Below are 20,312 nucleotides of genomic sequence, written 5' to 3'. Positions count from 1 at the left end.
GTACTACTTGAAAGGGTCCAGAGAAGAGTGACTAAAATGGTTAAGGGGCTGGAGGAGTTGTCCTACAATGAGAGATTAGAAAAACTGGGACTCTTCTCCCTTGAAAAGAGGAGACGGTGACAGGTCAAAAACGCGCAAGACAATCGCGCGCAGACAATCGCGCGCAGACAAATAAGCGCAAAGACAATTGCGCGCAAGACAATTCAGCGCAGCGACAACTCCGCGCAAGACAATTCAGCGCAGCGACAACTCCGCGCAAGACAATTGAGCGCAAGACAACTCAGCGCAAGACAACTCAGCGCAAGACAACTGAGCGCGCCACTAGAGGCCGCTTGACCATCGGAGGACACGCGCACGTACAGCACGTGAACACGTCATCACGTCAACGTTGACTCTTTGCGTTTTCAACATAAATCACGTGAATGCATTTTCGTTACCATGGTTACGTTATCTCATGATATATATTCTCCGAACACGTCATCACGTCAACGTTGACTCTTTGCGTTTTCAACATAAATCACGTGAATGCATTTTCGTTACCATGGTTACGTTATCTCATGATATATATTCTCCGAACAGCATTTAAATACAAGTCACGTGAATGCATTTTCGTTACTATGGTTACGTTTCTACATTATATATGTCCTCCTTCCTTTCCCGCCTTCCTTTCGCTGCCTGACCGTGTCCGTTATAGGTAAAGATCTGGTTTTGCTGGTACTTGATCTATAACGAATATTTGTCTTGCGCGGATTTATCTCGCCTCTGGTGAGAGCGAACGTCCACATTTCTTCATTTACAGGTATGTTTATATTTACGCTTCACGCGCAAGAAAAGGGAGGGGGGGTATGGTTCATAGACAATTGCGCGCAAGACAATCGCGATCATAAAACTCAGCGCAATTGATCCTCAAGTTTATATAGGTATGTTGATATTTACATTTTCAGTTCTTGTATTGCGCGCAATTGTCTATGAACCAGTGATATTTACGCGCAATTGTCTATGAACCGCGATTTGGTCCCGTATTGTCTATGAACCGCGATTTGGTCCCGTATCTAAACGCACAGGTCCTTAAAAATCTTGTCTTGCGCGCAATTGTCTATGAACCAGTTTATATTTACGCGCAATTGTCTATGAACCGCGATTTGGTCCCGTATCTAAACGCACAGGTCCTTAAAAATCCGCGTTCTGCGCCACTTTTCGGGTCCCTGCCACATTTAGTCTCTGGCTCTGACAGAGTTGTATGATAATTTAACTCTGAAGGATCCTAATGCTTTCCCTTCCCCATGCTAGGATCCGTCAGAGTTAAATTCCCATACGGTGCCGGGTCAAAAGCGCGCCGGCGCGCCGGGTCAAAGGCGTGCCCACCCTATTGAGCGTAGCGCGCGACGCCGCGCCTTTCTAAATTACTGTTTTTAGGGCTCCGACGGGTTCATAGACGATTGCGCGCAAGCCGCGCCGCTCTAAATGACCGTTTTTAGGGCTCCGACGGAGGGCGAGGGGGGGAGAACCCCCCACTTTACTATAATGTGGAGGGTTACGACCCCCAAACCCCCGATAACGCCGGCGCGATGTCTATTAAGTAAACAGAAGGGGGTTCCCGAACAAAACCCCCCATCGGAGCCCCTAAAAACTGTAATTTGGTGCGGTGCGGCGGCGCGCCTTGCCTTAAATTGGCTTTCGTCTTTCGCGCCGTTGTCTATGAACCTTCTCATCCAGCCCTGTCAGGGGCAGGGACCTGAAAAGGGGCACGGAACGCGGATTTTTAAGGACACCCCGTCTTGCGCTTAGTTTTCCCGCATGTTAAAAGAGCGAGAAGGTTGAGGTATGGTATTAAGATTATGTATAATGTGATGATGGATATTAATTGGAAGCATAATTGGATGGAGTTATAGATTTTAAAAGTAATAAATATCTAAAAAAACTTGTTGGCATGAGGTAAAAACTCTTATGCCAGCAACACTAGTATCTGAATATGTTTAATTTGAGGATTGTATCATGATGTAATGATGCAATATTATTGGGTAAGTGCATGAGAAAAAAAAAAGGAAAATATCAGCACAGGAGTCACCATTCAACATATAAGTAATAATTTTAAAGTATCTAGTTTTGGGTACAATTCATTATGTCACATTATCAAAATGGAAAGAACAGTAACAATAAAAAAGGGAGACATTAACATCTTACTGTAATGAATATACACTATTTTCTATTTAAAGATACACTGTCTTATTGTTGGGAGGGTGTCTAAATTATACTATTATCATTCATATTGGGAAAAGTAAGAGTGGGGAAGTGGGTTGGGAAGGGAGGTACTTGATTGACATGTGATGTATTTCATTTTAATGTTTTGATTCTTGTACACATGATGTGTCATTTAAAATGAATAAAGATTTTTTAAAAAACCGAGTGTGCTCACGGTTTATAGTTTTATAAAGGCATTGGGTACCATTTTCTTTTGCAGGTATCATACATAAGAGGATATTCACATTTACAGGTATATGCATAGCTTCATTTTTTGGTTTTGCTAAATTGGAACAATAGGATAGGATAAATAGTCTGATGGTAGGGCTTATTGGGGTACACTTTTAGCCTTGGGTGTGTAGTGAGGGTGATTGTATACAATTGTTGTGGGTCCTTGTTTTGGGCCTCTCTGCCTTCCTTCTGTCTGCGATTAGGTATAATGACGTTCTTAATCCATGATGGTTGGCAAGCCAGATTTTAACTATTACAGGTATGATTGCAAAGGTAAGTACAGACATAGTGGGTGTTGTTTGTTATATCTATGTGCTAACCTTATAAATTTTAGTCTTGCAGTCATGTGCTGAGGGATATGAATTTGCTGAAACCCTAGTGTTGTCTAGAAGTTCAATCTTGGAGGCAACGTAAGTACAGAGGTATAGGGATTTGTATGTCCTATGTATATAATAACCTTATCTAATCTACTACTGAAGGTGACTACAATCAACAGAGGACATTCAAGAGACCACGATCAACAGAGGACACACATCTTCAGTGTTTTGCTGACAGGAATCGCACCCTTGCAGGTATATGGTGTTGTGCCATAGCACTGAACTTTACATATAGGGATTTGTATGTCCTATGTATATAATAACCTTATCTAATCTACTACTGAAGGTGACTACAATCAACAGAGGACATTCAAGAGACCACGATCAACAGAGGACACACATCTTCAGTGTTTTGCTGACAGGAATCGCACCCTTGCAGGTATATGGTGTTGTGCCATAGCACTGAACTTTACATATAGGGATTTGTATGTCCTATGTATATAATAACCTTATCTAATCTACTACTGAAGGTGACTACAATCAACAGAGGACATTCAAGAGACCACGATCAACAGAGGACACACATCTTCAGTGTTTTGCTGACAGGAATCGCACCCTTGCAGGTATATGGTGTTGTGCCATAGCACTGAACTTTACATATAGGGATTTGTATGTCCTATGTATATAATAACCTTATCTAATCTACTACTGAAGGTGACTACAATCAACAGACTACAATCAAGACACCACAGTCAACAGAGGACAGACATCTTCAGTGTTTTGCTGACAGGAATCGCACCCTTGCAGGTATATGGTGTTGTGCCATAGCACTAAACTCTACATATGTATGGCCTAACCTCACCTATTTGACCTTTGCATGTTTTTTTGTGTGCTGGAGATTGGTGGGGGGTGAACATTAAGTTTACATGCATGTTATAATTCTTGCAGGTACTGGTTCAGGGTTGAAGGTCGACTACAGTTCCTGAGGGTTTCATCGATATACTTCCAGTCTTACAGGTATGATGTTCTTTTGAGTAGTGCATTCATGATATAGGCAATTGTATATCAATTGCAAGTCAAAATAGGATAATGTTATTAATTGTATGGTTTCAGGAGTGATTTGACATAGACATGGAAGTAATAACTTCACAGCGTGGGAGAGAGCACTGGGTTAATGAGGGCTATCGATATCGGCGTGACCGAGTGATGGCAGACGGATCCACGTCCTGGAGGTGTGTGCGCCGTGACTGTGTGGGAAGAAGAAAGAGGCTCGTTGATGGATCTTCTGTTGAGATAACGGCGCATGTGCATGCACCCAACAATGCTAGAATTGAAGCTGATCGAATGATGGGAGACATACGTGAAAGAGCTGTGGCTACGGTTGAAAGGCCACGTCAGATCATTCATGGCACAACAGCTGGGACAAGTTTAGAAGCAGCTACATTATTGCCTGCATACACCTCCATGCAGAGAACAGTTAATAGAAAGAGAAATGCAGGCCATCTAGCAATGGGTAATCCCAGGTGCATAAGAGACATACAAATTCCTGAGCCGCTACAAAGAAGCACACGTGGTGAACAATTACTGTTGTGGGATTCAGGTGAAAATGATGAAAGACGCATATTCATTTTCACTACAGAATCTAATCTTGAGGTGTTGGAGCAACATGGACATTGGTTCATGGATGGGACATTCAAAGTTGCCCCCCATTTGTTTGTCCAAGTCTTTACCATCCATGCATTTGTAGACAATCGTGCACTTCCCATGGTCTACGTGTTGTTGAACAGTAAAAGGGAGGAGGACTATGAACGTGTGTTGAGGAAACTGCTGGAAACCAGAAACACGTTGGCACCATTGACAATCTTGATGGACTTTGAGAGAGCAAGTCTGCAAGCTGCCCGCACTGTATTTCCCAATGCTACAGTTTCTGGCTGCCTGTTCCATCTGGGTCAATCATTGTGGCGCAGAATTCAACATGAGGGACTGACCGCCAGCTATAGAGATGAGGAGAGAGTAAGAATGTTCACCAAAATGCTGTTAGCATTAAGTTTTGTTCCTGTGGATGATGTTGCTGAGTGTTTCCAGACCTTGGAGGAGAGTCGACCAGATGAACTGACCCTGGTGTATGACTATTGGGAAGACAATTACATCGGGAGATTGCGGCCAAATGGGAGACGGGTGCCACCTTTTCCTATTCCTCTGTGGAATATGCGCTCCCGTGTGGAAGATGGACTGCCTCGGACCAATAATTCCGTTGAAGGTTGGCACCATGCATTTCAATCCTCTGTTGCATGCCACCATCCAACCATCTTTAAACTCCTTGAACATATACAGCGTGAGCAAGATCACACAGAACAGTTGCTTGCTCGATTCCAGGCTGGTAACCGCGCACCACCCAGCAGTAAGAGCACGTATGTGAGAGTGACGCAAAGACTAACAACGCTGCTGCCAACATATGGTCAAACACCTCTCTTTCAATATCTCCGTGGTATAGCACATAATCTGGAACTGTAGAGTTTGATGTTGAAGTTCAGGTTTTCCTGTTGCTATGCTACAATTGTGTGCACTTTGAGATTTGAAATTTGCTTTGACATGTCCATATGGTCTCCCAAGCACATATGCTGCAGGAACAGGAGAGACACTTTGAAATGTCTATGTCCCCCTCTCCTTTTGGTGGCCCGAAAGCTACAGGCCTGCAAACTGTTGTGCTCAGGATCTCTCCCCCAGGAGTTTCTCTGAAGCCCTCCTCTGACCCCTACCTATCCTAGTATCCACTGCTCTGACATGTGCCAAGCGTGAAGGTTTTTTATGCCGAGCAAGGTAACCCACTCAAGCATACTGTACTCGCTTTGACATTTTCAAGGTGTTGTGGGTGGTGTTCAAAGGCTTTTTCCTTCACGTAGGGAAGGTCAGATGGTGTCTTGGATGGAGCGGCTTCAGGGAAAGCGTCTGTGTTAAGGAAAATTTGAAAAACTTGAAATTGTACATTTCCTCCCTTGTTTTTGGTGGCCTAGAAAGTACATAAGCAGAAATGTCAGTCAGGTGCTGTCATGAGATTCAGAAAAAGACGAGGACCCAGAATGGGTTGACAGGGGTGCAAACCTGATGGTGGCAGTCATGTGTTGGCCTTTGCAGGACCCAGAATGGGTTGACAAGGGTGCAAACGTGATGGTGGCAGTCAGGTGTTGGCCTTTGCAGGACCCAGAAGCAGAGTCCCCCCCCCCAGCAGAATGTCAGTCAGGTGCTGTCTCTGAAGCCATGAGATTCAGAAAAAGATGAGGACCCAGAATGGGTTGACAGGGGTGCAAACCTGATGGTGGCAGTCATGTGTTGGCCTTTGCAGGACCCAGAATGGGTTGACAAGGGTGCAAACGTGATGATGGCAGTCAGGTGTTGGCCTTTGCAGGACCCAGAAGCAGAGTCCCCCCCCCCAGCAGAATGTCAGTCAGGTGCTGTCTCTGAAGCCATGAGATTCAGAAAAAGATGAGGAACCAGAATGGGTTGACAGGGGTGCAAACCTGATGGTGGCAGTCATGTGTTGGCCTTTGCAGGACCCAGAATGGGTTGACAAGGGTGCAAACGTGATGATGGCAGTCAGGTGTTGGCCTTTGCAGGACCCAGAAGCAGAGTCCCCCCCCAGCAAAATGTCAGTCAGGTGCTGTCTCTGAAACCACTGCTCTGCCAATATCTCACTCTCCCACTACTGTTGGTTAACTGCTCTGCCAACTGTTGCTCTCACTCCACAGATGTTGGTTAACTGCTCTGCCAATATCTCTCTCTCCCACTACTGTTGGTTAACTGCTCTGCCAACTGTTGCTCTCACTCCACAGATGTTGGTTAACTGCTCTGCCAATATCTCTCTCTCCCACTACTGTTGGTTAACTGCTCTGCCAACTGTTGCTCTCACTCCACAGATGTTGGTTAACTGCTCTGCCAATATCTCTCTCTCCCACTACTGTTGGTTAACTGCTCTGCCAACTGTTGCTCTCACTCCACAGATGTTGGTTAACTGCTCTGCCAATATCTCACTCTCCCACTACTGTTGGTTAACTGCTCTGCCAACTGTTGCTCTCACTCCACAGATGTTGGTTAACTGCTCTGCCAATATCTCTCTCTCCCACTACTGTTGGTTAACTGCTCTGCCAACTGTTGCTCTCACTCCACAGATGTTGGTTAACTGCTCTGCCAATATCTCACTCTCCCACTACTGTTGGTTAACTGCTCTGCCAACTGTTGCTCTCACTCCACAGATGTTGGTTAACTGCTCTGCCAATATCTCTCTCTCCCACTACTGTTGGTTAACTGCTCTGCCAACTGTTGCTCTCACTCCACAGATGTTGGTTAACTGCTCTGCCAATATCTCTCTCTCCCACTACTGTTGGTTAACTGCTCTGCCAACTGTTGCTCTCACTCCACAGATGTTGGTTAACTGCTCTGCCAATATCTCTCTCTCCCACTACTGTTGGTTAACTGCTCTGCCAACTGTTGCTCTCACTCCACAGATGTTGGTTAACTGCTCTGCCAATATCTCACTCTCCCACTACTGTTGGTTAACTGCTCTGCCAACTGTTGCTCTCACTCCACAGATGTTGGTTAACTGCTCTGCCAATATCTCACTCTCCCACTACTGTTGGTTAACTGCTCTGCCAACTGTTGCTCTCACTCCACAGATGTTGGTTAACTGCTCTGCCAATATCTCTCTCTCCCACTACTGTTGGTTAACTGCTCTGCCAACTGTTGCTCTCACTCCACAGATGTTGGTTAACTGCTCTGCCAATATCTCTCTCTCCCACTACTGTTGGTTAACTGCTCTGCCAACTGTTGCTCTCACTCCACAGATGTTGGTTAACTGCTCTGCCAATATCTCACTCTCCCACTACTGTTGGTTAACTGCTCTGCCAACTGTTGCTCTCACTCCACAGATGTTGGTTAACTGCTCTGCCAATATCTCTCTCTCCCACTACTGTTGGTTAACTGCTCTGCCAACTGTTGCTCTCACTCCACAGATGTTGGTTAACTGCTCTGCCAATATCTCTCTCTCCCACTACTGTTGGTTAACTGCTCTGCCAACTGTTGCTCTCACTCCACAGATGTTGGTTAACTGCTCTGCCAATATCTCACTCTCCCACTACTGTTGGTTAACTGCTCTGCCAACTGTTGCTCTCACTCCACAGATGTTGGTTAACTGCTCTGCCAATATCTCTCTCTCCCACTACTGTTGGTTAACTGCTCTGCCAACTGTTGCTCTCACTCCACAGATGTTGGTTAACTGCTCTGCCAATATCTCTCTCTCCCACTACTGTTGGTTAACTGCTCTGCCAACTGTTGCTCTCACTCCACAGATGTTGGTTAACTGCTCTGCCAATATCTCTCTCTCCCACTACTGTTGGTTAACTGCTCTGCCAACTGTTGCTCTCACTCCACAGATGTTGGTTAACTGCTCTGCCAATATCTCACTCTCCCACTATTGTTGGTTAACTGCTCTGCCAACTGTTGCTCTCACTCCACAGATGTTGGTTAACTGCTCTGCCAATATCTCACTCTCCCACTACTGTTGGTTAACTGCTCTGCCAACTGTTGCTCTCACTCCACAGATGTTGGTTAACTGCTCTGCCAATATCTCTCTCTCCCACTACTGTTGGTTAACTGCTCTGCCAACTGTTGCTCTCACTCCACAGATGTTGGTTAACTGCTCTGCCAATATCTCTCTCTCCCACTACTGTTGGTTAACTGCTCTGCCAACTGTTGCTCTCACTCCACAGATGTTGGTTAACTGCTCTGCCAATATCTCTCTCTCCCACTACTGTTGGTTAACTGCTCTGCCAACTGTTGCTCTCACTCCACAGATGTTGGTTAACTGCTCTGCCAATATCTCTCTCTCCCACTACTGTTGGTTAACTGCTCTGCCAACTGTTGCTCTCACTCCACAGATGTTGGTTAACTGCTCTGCCAATATCTCTCTCTCCCACTACTGTTGGTTAACTGCTCTGCCAACTGTTGCTCTCACTCCACAGATGTTGGTTAACTGCTCTGCCAATATCTCTCTCTCCCACTACTGTTGGTTAACTGCTCTGCCAACTGTTGCTCTCACTCCACAGATGTTGGTTAACTGCTCTGCCAATATCTCTCTCTCCCACTACTGTTGGTTAACTGCTCTGCCAACTGTTGCTCTCACTCCACAGATGTTGGTTAACTGCTCTGCCAATATCTCTCTCTCCCACTACTGTTGGTTAACTGCTCTGCCAACTGTTGCTCTCACTCCACAGATGTTGGTTAACTGCTCTGCCAATATCTCTCTCTCCCACTACTGTTGGTTAACTGCTCTGCCAACTGTTGCTCTCACTCCACAGATGTTGGTTAACTGCTCTGCCAATATCTCTCTCTCCCACTACTGTTGGTTAACTGCTCTGCCAACTGTTGCTCTCACTCCACAGATGTTGGTTAACTGCTCTGCCAATATCTCTCTCTCCCACTACTGTTGGTTAACTGCTCTGCCAACTGTTGCTCTCACTCCACAGATGTTGGTTAACTGCTCTGCCAATATCTCTCTCTCCCACTACTGTTGGTTAACTGCTCTGCCAACTGTTGCTCTCACTCCACAGATGTTGGTTAACTGCTCTGCCAATATCTCTCTCTCCCACTACTGTTGGTTAACTGCTCTGCCAACTGTTGCTCTCACTCCACAGATGTTGGTTAACTGCTCTGCCAATATCTCTCTCTCCCACTACTGTTGGTTAACTGCTCTGCCAACTGTTGCTCTCACTCCACAGATGTTGGTTAACTGCTCTGCCAATATCTCTCTCTCCCACTACTGTTGGTTAACTGCTCTGCCAACTGTTGCTCTCACTCCACAGATGTTGGTTAACTGCTCTGCCAATATCTCTCTCTCCCACTACTGTTGGTTAACTGCTCTGCCAACTGTTGCTCTCACTCCACAGATGTTGGTTAACTGCTCTGCCAATATCTCTCTCTCCCACTACTGTTGGTTAACTGCTCTGCCAACTGTTGCTCTCACTCCACAGATGTTGGTTAACTGCTCTGCCAATATCTCTCTCTCCCACTACTGTTGGTTAACTGCTCTGCCAACTGTTGCTCTCACTCCACAGATGTTGGTTAACTGCTCTGCCAATATCTCTCTCTCCCACTACTGTTGGTTAACCGCTCTGCCAACTGTTGCTCTCACTCCACAGATGTTGGTTAACTGCTCTGCCAATATCTCTCTCTCCCACTACTGTTGGTTAACTGCTCTGCCAACTGTTGCTCTCACTCCACAGATGTTGGTTAACTGCTCTGCCAATATCTCTCTCTCCCACTACTGTTGGTTAACTGCTCTGCCAACTGTTGCTCTCACTCCACAGATGTTGGTTAACTGCTCTGCCAATATCTCACTCTCCCACTACTGTTGGTTAACTGCTTCTCTGAAGCCCTCCTCTGACCCCTACCTATCCTAGTATCCACTGCTCTGACATGTGCCAAGCGTGAAGGTTTTTTATGCCGAGCAAGGTAACCCACTCAAGCATACTGTACTCGCTTTGACATTTTCAAGGTGTTGTGGGTGGTGTTCAAAGGCTTTTTCCTTCACGTAGGGAAGGTCAGATGGTATCTTGGATGGAGCGGCTTCAGGGAAAGCGGCTGTGTTAAGGAAAATTTGTAAAACTTGAAATTGTACATTTCCTCCCTTGTTTTTGGTGGCCTAGAAAGTACATAAGCAGAAATGTCAGTCAGGTGCTGTCTCTGAAGCCATGAGATTCAGAAAAAGATGAGGACCCAGAATGGGTTGACAGGGGTGCAAACCTGATGGTGGCAGTCATGTGTTGGCCTTTGCAGGACCCAGAATGGGTTGACAAGGGTGCAAACGTGATGGTGGCAGTCAGGTGTTGGCCTTTGCAGGACCCAGAAGCAGAGTCCCCCCCCCCAGCAGAATGTCAGTCAGGTGCTGTCTCTGAAACCACTGCTCTCACTCTCACAGATGTTGGTTAACTGCTCTGCCAATATCTCACTCTCTCCCACTGTTGCTCATTTAATTTGAAGGGTGTGTATGGTCTTTCTTTTTCAAAGGTCGTATAGCAAAATGTGTGATTTCCACACATGGTGCATGAACAGATGATACACTTTAAATTGTCTATGTCCCCCACTCCTTTTGGTGGTCCAGACTGTTGTTTCTACTGTTTCACTTAAACTGTCTGTTAATTTGCTCCTGATGTTTTTTCACTGCTATAACCACATCCTTACTCACTGTCACTGATGTTTAACTGCTGTGCCACCTTTAATGGATATATTATTGCACACTTGTTTATGATTTAAAACGAATAAAGATATAATTCAGTATGTTGTACATAAAAGATCATGAATGGTGAACTGAAAGATTTTGTGTTGTTGACACTGCATTTGAACATATGTGTATTACATGTTTATCACATATGCAATATTTTAATAAACATTTACCAATGTTTAAAACATTTTGTTGTTTCTTTATGTTAGTATGACATTAATAACTATGCCATTAAATGTAAATTTGTATTGTACTATCCAACTAAGTAACACGTAAGGACACAATGGAAACAATTAAGTGTTAGAAAGAATTGCAAGTGCTGCATTTAAATTAAAATTTGTTTTTTTTTTTTAACACTTGATGTAAGATTAAAACATGAATAACATTTCCTGAAATCATATTTATTCCGACATAATTAAATACATAATTTGCCATAATACAATAATAAGTCAAGGCTACTGGATTGTCCTTCATCCTATTTATTTGAGGCAACATTGATTTCTAAACTAATAATATATATGGACAATACAATAAAAGATGATCTAATGTCCCAGCCTCAAGATGATAGTGGCAATATTTTTTAGGCCAAAGTTGTGGCCATTGAGATGCATCAATTGAATGCTTAATCTCAATGCTCCAAATGTCTCTTAGACCATGTTTTGTTGTTTTATTTACAAGTCCAGCTATTAAGTTATACCACCTGAAAGCATAAAATATTGTGATTTATTTAGACCAAATATATGTTGCAATTGTGAAAGGTCAAGCAGTTTACTATTAGTTATTACATCCTCTAAAGAACATATCCCTGCCAACATCCAATGCTTCCAAATGAATACATCTGAAGTTCTTCCACTAAATGTACATTTTCTAAAAGGTTTATTTCATCCATTTTCAAGTTCACAATTCCAATAGAAAAATATAATTTTCAATTCCTTCATTTATGTAGGTTAAATCATCTCCTGTACAATTGACCTGGTGGCATATTATCAGTGCAGAGTGACTTAGATTCCATTTTCATGTTAACATTAGGTCACTTAACTTTAGGACAAAGATAAGAATGAACAAACGACCCGATACACACCTTAGGATAATGATACCTACTTTCTGCATTGAGCAGTAAAGCACAGTTACTTACCGTAACAGGTGTTATCCAGGGACAGCAGGCAGATATTCTTAACGCATGGGTGATGTTACACACTACTCACTAGATATTCTTACGTCCCACCCTCCTCCCCGGGTTGGCTTCTTAGCTGGCTTATCCTAACTGGGGACCACGCTCTCCTCCGTCGGGCGTGAAGGCACTCGCGCATGGTGCGGCCAACTAGAACTTTCTAGTTAAAAAGGTCTGTACCGGGGCTCCGTCAGTGACGTCACCCATGCGTTAAGAATATGCCCGACGGAGGAGTGCGTGGTCCCCAGTTTCTTCGTTTCCTCTGATGTTGCGGACCTTGTCCAAACTCCGCAAGGACAACGCCACCATGATTCTTATCGCACCTCGGTGGCCTCGCCAACACTGGTTCTCACTCCTGCTCCAACTCAGCTCCAGGGAACCCATTCTCCTTCCTGTGTTTCCTACTGTACTTACGCAGCAGCATCAGTCTCTACTGCATCCCAATCTGTCTTCGCTCCACCTGACAGCTTGGTTTCTCTCGGGCTGACCTCTCCAGAGAACCTATCTCAGCCGGTCCGCCTCATCTTGGACGCCTCCAGGAAGCCGGCCACCCTCCAATGTTACCATCAGAAATGGACCAGATTCTCCTCGTGGTGTCTCCGGCATCATCAGGAACCCACCTCCTTAGCGGTGGAAACCGTATTGGAATATTTGCTCTCGCTGTCCAATGCTGGCCTCAAAACTACCTCCATCAGAGTCCACCTCAGTGCCATCACTGCGTTTCATGAGCCCATTCTCGGAAAACCCCTCACGGCTCATCCTCTGGTTTCCAGATTTATGCGAGGGCTCTTCAATATCAAACCACCCCTCAAGCCTCCTCCAGTTGTCTGGGACCTGAATGTGGTACTCTCAGCTCTCATGAAACCTCCATTCGAGCCTCTTGCCACAACTTCACTTAGACTCCTTACCTGGAAGGTGCTTTTCCTGATTGCCATCACCTCTGCCAGGAGGGTTAGCGAACTGCATGCACTGGTTGACGACCCACCGTTCACTGTTTTTCACCATGACAAGGTTGTTCTGCGCACCCACCCTAAATTCCTTCCCAAGGTGGTCTCAGCTTTTCACCTCAACCAGTCCATTGTGCTGCCCGTCTTCTTCCCTAAGCCTCACTCGCATCCTGGGGAACAGGCGTTGCACACGCTGGATTGTAAGCGTGCCCTTGCTTACTATCTTGATCGTACCAGAGCTCACCGAACATCCCCTCAGCTATTTTTGTCTTTCGATCCCAACCGTTTGGGTCATCCTGTCTCCAAACGGACACTTTCCAATTGGCTTGCTGCCTGTATTGCATTCTGCTATGCTCGGGCCGGTCTCTCACTGGAAGGAACTGTCACGGCCCACAGAGTCCGAGCTATGGCTGCTTCTGTAGCTTTCCTCCGTTCCACGCCCATCGAGGAAATCTGCAAGGCGGCCACTTGGTCCTCAGTTCACACATTCACTACTCACTACTGTCTGGATGCGTTCTCCAGACGGGATGGACACTTCGGCCAATCTGTGTTACAAAATTTATTTTCCTAATGGCCAACCATCCCACCTCCCTCTTTGTTAGCTTGGAGGTCACCCATGTGTTAAGAATATGCTGCCTGCTTGTCCTGGGATAAAGCACAGTTACTTACCGTAACAGGTGTTATCCAGGGACAGCAGGCAGATATTCTTACGTACCACCCACCTCCCCGGGTTGGCTTCTTAGCTGGCTTATCCTAACTGGGGACCACGCACTCCTCCGTCGGGCGGGAAGGCACTCGCGCACGCGCGGTGCGGCCAACTAGAAACTTCTAGTTAAAAAGGTCCGTACCGAGGGCTCCGTCGGTGACGTCACCCATGTGTTAAGAATATCTGCCTGCTGTCCCTGGATAACACCTGTTACGGTAAGTAACTGTGCTTTCTCTGCATCCCTCTTCACAAACATATGTGATGTATGACTGTATTAATATATTAGGAGTGGAAAATGATGTGTAATAATTACAATAATTTACTCATGACTCCCTGATCTTTTTAAAATTAATAGAATTTTATTGTTCTTATGTGTTTCCCATATTCAAACACTGTAATAGCTTATTTATTTATTTATTTATTCAGATTTCCCATTAACGCTAATTGTGTTTCAATCAATTACTACAAAACTATATACTATAAAATACACACATACTCAATTAATATGTGCATTTCATCACTACAATGTAGTAAAATCTGTTTGACTATTGACCATTTAACACGTGTTTTAGATAACCAATAGCAGCGCTGAAAAGGGGAAATCTCACGATATTCACACAACATCGGTCATGTGACTGGTATTTAAGCTTTGCAATTAGGCCCCCCACCCGCATTTACAAATATCACCATTTATTCAGATTTCCCATTAACTCTGTTCGTCCGCATTTTTAACTTGCGCTCATTATACTAAAACCCGTCAATTGCGCACTGGGAAACTAATCCGTCAATTGCGCGAAAAAGTACTATAACTTTAGTATGATGATATACGTCATCATTATGCACTAATGGAGACAAGCTGATGTCATCACGCGTTTCAACACATATGCGCGCCATGCTAACGCTAATTGTGTTTCAATCAATTACTACAAAACTTTATATTATAAAATACACACATACTCAATTAATATGTGCATTTCATCACTACAATGTAGTAAAATCTGTTTGACTATTGACCATTTAACACGTGTTTTAGATAACCAATAGCAGCGCTGAAAAGGGGAAATCTCACGATATTCACACAACATCGGTCATGTGACTGGTATTTAAGCTTTGCAAAAACGTCATAGATTCACAGAGAAGATGGCATCCTATGTGGGTTTCCGTGGACGTAAGCCCAATTTCTCCGAGCGTGAAGTACTCATATTAACTGAGTACTTCACGCTCAATGCTAAACTGCTTTTCCCCGTTAAGGGGAAAAGACGCAATATAGGTGAAATGGACAGGGCCTGGGGAGAACTTGCGCAGCTGTTCAACGCCCGCGCTATCACACCGCGCTCCGTAAGTATTTATCAAATACATGTTGTTCATAGACAATTGCGCGCTGACAAATTGGCGCGGATAAAGAATTTATTTTTTTGCGCGGAAGGCAAAAATGGATACGCATCTCCTGAAATCGCGCACTGCGTCATCATACATCTGCTGAAAAATTTTGCAGTTGATAATGGTGTCTCTCATGTACTTATTTGATTTAATTAGCTGTATTCCAGTCGGGTTTTCAAAATTTACATAATTATTATGCTTGCAATCTATTTCCATGCACTGCTTTCAATGCATATATATATATCATGTCTGCGCGATTTGTCCACGTGCTATTCTCTATGAACCATATATCATGGCTCACTCATGTCTCTCCATTATGTAATAGGTTGAGGATTTGAAGAAAAAAGCCCGCGAGCTCAGGCTACATCACCCTGCATGGGTCCGGGCTGTCCGCCGCAATCTGTACAACACCCCAGGTATGTTACAGTAAAATATCGGGTGGGTATAAGGTGTGCAGTCATAATATCTGTGTTGAACAATCATGTATTTTAAACGTTGACAGGTCAAAAACTCGAAAGACAATCGCGCGCAGACAAACATTTTAAACATTAACAGTTTTTCATATACTTCTGACACTACATGCATTTATGTCTTCAGATGCGAGTGAGGAGGAAGAGGAGGAGGAGGATCAGGAAGAGGAGGAGGAGGAGGAGGAGGAGGAGGAGGAGGAAGACACCCCTATCCCTGACCGGCCGTTCCTTATCCCCCGCAGACGCCCCACCTCCCAATCCCCTTCCACCTCCGCCCAGTCCCATCCAACGTCCCAACCCCCTTCCACCTCCGCCCAGTCCCATCCAACGTCCCAACCCCCTTCCACCTCCGCCCAGTCCCATCCAACGTCCCACCCCCCTTCCACCTCCGCCCAGTCCCATCCAACGTCCCAACCCCCTTCCACCTCCGCCCAGTCTCATCCAACTTCCCCCCACCGACGCCCTAGACCACCCTCTAGGATCCCCCTAAAAAAACGCCCCAAACCCTGCCCTGCCCCTTCATTCCCAATGCCCTGTTCCCCCTCCCTCCCACCCCCTAAACCCAAGTTCTGCCTTAAACTTTTCCCTGAAATTCGACCCTCTGTCATCACCTCTCCCCCAGCCCTCCCACGTACCTCAATGAGTACTGCCTCAACCCCCATCCTGGACAGATTTAGCGACCTCTCTGTCCAGTCCGGTAAGTGTTATGATATTTTTATTCTGTAATTTTTGTACTGTAAAAGCTTTTATTCATTTTTACAACGTACATCAAGTGTACAATTAATAAACACATTTATGATTTAAGACATCACTTGAATTTTAATAATATAATATAAAATGCTTAGGTTTGTTCATATGTAACAAAAACAACCAAGTTTGTCTCATAGATGCTTCCACTGTACATAATTGTCTTTTCAATGTCCACCTGCTTTTCATGCTCTTTTTCATTACAGATATATTGGCATCCCCCTCCTCTTCGCCGCCTTTGTCAACATCCCCACTCCCCATTCAAAGCCCCAACCGTTGTTCCACCTGTTTTGCCCCCCTCCGACCCTCAACCAGAGATTGTGGGACCAACCCTGCAACGGCCACCACCCCTGTTGCAGCGACCACTATTGTGGCTCACGCTGCCACAAACACAGATCCTCCGCCCAGTTCTGTAACAGTGGAGGACATTTACACGGCGGTGGTTACCATCTTAGCAGGGGTGGAGCACATGAACGACTGTGCTGAAGAATCCGTTCGACACATTCGTCACGTGACAGGGGCACTGCAGGTCTTGCTAGAAGCACTTCGCGGTACCCCTCCCACCCCGTGAATGGCTCCACTGTTAACGAGGGAGCTGCACCCTCTTGTCACCACTCCTCCCTCCCCTTCTTCCCCCCCTGCCTCACTCCCTCCCCCTCCTGCCCTTCGCCCTCCCAGAAAAAATACAAAAAAAGTATAAAAACAACTCCCTCCCCTTCTTCCCCCCCTGCCTCACTCCCTCCCCCTCCTGCCCTTCGCCCTCCCAGAAAAAATACAAAAAAAGTATAAAAACAACTCCCTCCCCTTCTTCCCCCCCTGCCTCACTCCCTCCCCCTCCTGCCCTTCGCCCTCCCAGAAAAAATACAAAAAAAGTATAAAAACAACTCCCTCCCCTTCTTCCCCCCCTGCCTCACTCCCTCCCCCTCCTGCCCTTCGCCCTCCCAGAAAAAATACAAAAAAAGTATAAAAACAACTCCCTCCCCTTCTTCCCCCTCTGCCTCACTCCCTCCCCCTCCTGCCCTTCGCCCTCCCAGAAAAAATACAAAAAAAGTATAAAAACAACTCCCTCTCCTTCTTCCCTCCCTTTCCATCCACCCCCCTCCACACTCCCACCCCTTCACATCCATTCACACCATACCCACCCCACTCCACCCACAGTCTCCAGCATCATGACTCGCCTGCCTCCTACCGTCTCGTGGGATCTTCAGTCCTCCTGTGAGTGTCTCTCTATCTCTCTCTCACTCTCTCCCTCCCTTCCTCCCTCCCTCTCTCTCCCTTACCACAGTGTTTTCTTTGCCCTCCAGCCTCCTGTGTCGCAGCAGTGGTGACTACAACTTCACAATTCATGTCTCCAGCATCATGACTCGCCTGCCTCCTACCGTCTCGTGGGATCTTCAGTCCTCCTGTGAGTGTCTCTCTATCTCTCTCTCACTCTCTCCCTCCCTTCCTCCCTCCCTCTCTCTCCCTTACCACAGTGTTTTCTTTGCCCTCCAGCCTCCTGTGTCGCAGCAGTGGTGACTACAACTTCACAATTCATGTCTCCAGCATCATGACTCGCCTGCCTCCTACCGTCTCGTGGGATCTTCAGTCCTCCTGTGAGTGTCTCTCTATCTCTCTCTCACTCTCTCCCTCCCTTCCTCCCTCCCTCTCTCTCCCTTACCACAGTGTTTTCTTTGCCCTCCAGCCTCCTGTGTCGCAGCAGTGGTGACTACAACTTCACAATTCATGTCTCCAGCATCATGACTCGCCTGCCTCCTACCGTCTCGTGGGATCTTCAGTCCTCCTGTGAGTGTCTCTCTATCTCTCTCTCACTCTCTCCCTCCCTTCCTCCCTCCCTCTCTCTCCCTTACCACAGTGTTTTCTTTGCCCTCCAGCCTCCTGTGTCGCAGCAGTGGTGACTACAACTTCACAATTCATGTCTCCAGCATCATGACTCGCCTGCCTCCTACCGTCTCAGCTCCCACATCTGGACTTGGCTTGCCAGCTCTCCTTCGATGATCAGAAAAATCTGACATCATATCTATGATACTTTTAAAAATACATTTTAATATACAACTTATTGAAAATAAAGGACAACTGCGTACTGGATAAATGCAAAACCTTATCAAACATAAGTGTTAATTTACATGGCTGTGTCAACTAGGTAGAATTTGTAATGCTACATGATTGACACCTTATCTTGTTTAGAGATGTTCTTAATAGAGTATAACACTTATCATGCTTAATCCTTTAAGTATAAATTAGATGAAATGCATTGAGGTGATATGTTAACATCTTTCCTTTCGTGCACACAAAATGTGATAGATGTATAAGGTGTACACCTGACATAATTTTAGTCACCCATCTCCCTGTATGCCTCTTGTAAGGAGATGCACATTTAGTTTGCTTTAAATCCTGAACTACTTACCATCAATAAAACAGGGGCACTGGTCTCCTGACGTAATAGCATGTATTTAATACGTACTTCCTGAGTGCTGTGTCAAAGCACTAGCATTGAACAGGTGCGCCAGTTTCCCCCAGACCCAATCGATTTCACCTATATTTCTAACTTTCCTCTTGATGGGGAATAGCAGTTTAGCATTGAGCGACATGTACTCAGTTAATCAGAGTACTTCACGCTTGGACAATTTGTGTTTCTGCACACAAAATCCATAATAGGAAGTCATCTTCTCTGTGTATCTATGACATTTTTGCAAAGTACTCAGTTAATCTAAGTACTTCCTGAGTGCAGTGTCAAAACACTAGCATTGAACAGGTGCGCCAGTTTGGCCCAGGCCCAGTCCATTTCACCTATATTTCTAACTTTCCTCTTGATGGGGAATAGCAGTTTAGCATTGAGCGACATGTACTCAGTTAATCAGAGTACTTCACGCTTGGAGAACTTGTGTTTTGGCACACAAAATCCATAATAGGAAGCCATCTTCTCTGTGAATCTATGACATTTTTGCAAAGTACTCAGTTATTCTAAGTACCTCACCACAATTGTGGCTCACACTGCACACAGACACACACACACTGACTGAATGAGAGCCAAAGAGTCAGTTTTCTCCACACTATGTCCATTTTTCAAATGTTCCTGTGCTTGATGGGGAAACAATACTTTAGCATTGCACAAAACATACTCTATCTGGACTAAATTTATGTATGTTTCTCTATATATGATCTTTTAAAGTTCATAGCCTTTTACATCCTCCAGTTCAAACACTGAATCTCAAGCATACAGAATACTTTTCTTTCTGTGAATTTATGCTTTCGCCCTCATCATCATCCTATTTTTAGACCAATTTCAAAATCTTTTCAATTTCAATATTCTTATAATAATCTTTATCATTCAATGTTATTATTTGCTGTTCACATCATGTTTACTTGTGTTCAATAATACTTACTTTGCATTTAACTTTGCCCTGGGAGATCTATGTTATCCATTCTATATGTTCACTGTATTATGCTTTCTTCAATAATACAGTTACTCAGAAATAAAAACATTATAACACAACTATTGATTCCAGAATTTATTTTACACTCACAAACTCCAATGACATTATGAACTTATAATGACTAACGTCATTTAACAAATTGTTTATTATTGTCTTTTAACATATTAAAACACTTCATAAAATCAATAACTAGAAAGCTGCAAACAAATTGTGGACAGTTTTGTTTGGGTTTTATTCGGTGGGGAGGGGCAGTGAAGCTTGTCTTTAATCTTTGAAATCTGTTGGGCCTGAAGACAACTCAGCGTGAAGACGACAGAGCATGAAGACACTTGTAAGTTTGAACATGAATAACGATTTAAACAAACAAAGAAAATGACATAATGATCGTCATAA

General features: G+C 44.9%; 2 protein-coding genes across 4 annotated transcripts; both read left to right on the top strand.

The window, feature by feature from the left end:
- The first annotated feature begins 756 nt into the window (after positions 1-756).
- LOC117361478 lies at positions 757-5,947 on the top strand. 3 transcript variants are annotated; one of them, XM_033946866.1, is made up of 4 exons: positions 757-3,044; positions 3,504-3,596; positions 3,738-3,806; positions 3,903-5,947. In XM_033946866.1, exon 4 carries the CDS (start codon positions 3,921-3,923, stop codon positions 5,301-5,303), a length of 1,383 nt encoding a protein of 460 aa, XP_033802757.1. In that variant the 5' UTR covers positions 757-3,044; positions 3,504-3,596; positions 3,738-3,806; positions 3,903-3,920; the 3' UTR covers positions 5,304-5,947. The 3 variants fall into 3 exon arrangements, with proteins under 3 accessions (XP_033802757.1, XP_033802758.1, XP_033802759.1); XM_033946867.1 differs by lacking the exon at positions 3,504-3,596; XM_033946868.1 differs by lacking the exons at positions 757-3,044; positions 3,504-3,596 and adding an exon at positions 3,212-3,228.
- An 8,107-nt stretch (positions 5,948-14,054) lies between these two features.
- LOC117361209 (extensin-like) lies at positions 14,055-17,203 on the top strand. Its single transcript, XM_033946241.1, has 2 exons — positions 14,055-16,432; positions 16,689-17,203. The coding sequence occupies exons 1-2, from the start codon at positions 15,853-15,855 to the stop codon at positions 17,051-17,053; spliced, it is 945 nt and encodes a 314-aa protein (XP_033802132.1). The 5' UTR covers positions 14,055-15,852; the 3' UTR covers positions 17,054-17,203.
- The last annotated feature ends 3,109 nt before the right edge of the window (positions 17,204-20,312 follow it).

This window comes from Geotrypetes seraphini, chromosome 5 (genome assembly GCF_902459505.1).
Source record: "Geotrypetes seraphini chromosome 5, aGeoSer1.1, whole genome shotgun sequence".
In the NCBI taxonomy this organism is placed as follows: domain Eukaryota; kingdom Metazoa; phylum Chordata; class Amphibia; order Gymnophiona; family Dermophiidae; genus Geotrypetes; species Geotrypetes seraphini.
This window is presented reverse-complemented; position numbering and strand designations above follow the sequence as displayed.

Coding starts and splice junctions, on each gene's coding strand:
- LOC117361478 (XM_033946867.1), top strand. CDS start 3,921: ATGGAAGTAATAACTTCACAGCGTGGGAGAGAGCACTGGGTTAATGAG.
- LOC117361209 (XM_033946241.1), top strand. CDS start 15,853: ATGTCTTCAGATGCGAGTGAGGAGGAAGAGGAGGAGGAGGATCAGGAA. Junction 16,433..16,688: donor CGACCTCTCTGTCCAGTCCG/GTAAGTGTTATG, acceptor TTTTCATTACAG/ATATATTGGCATCCCCCTCC.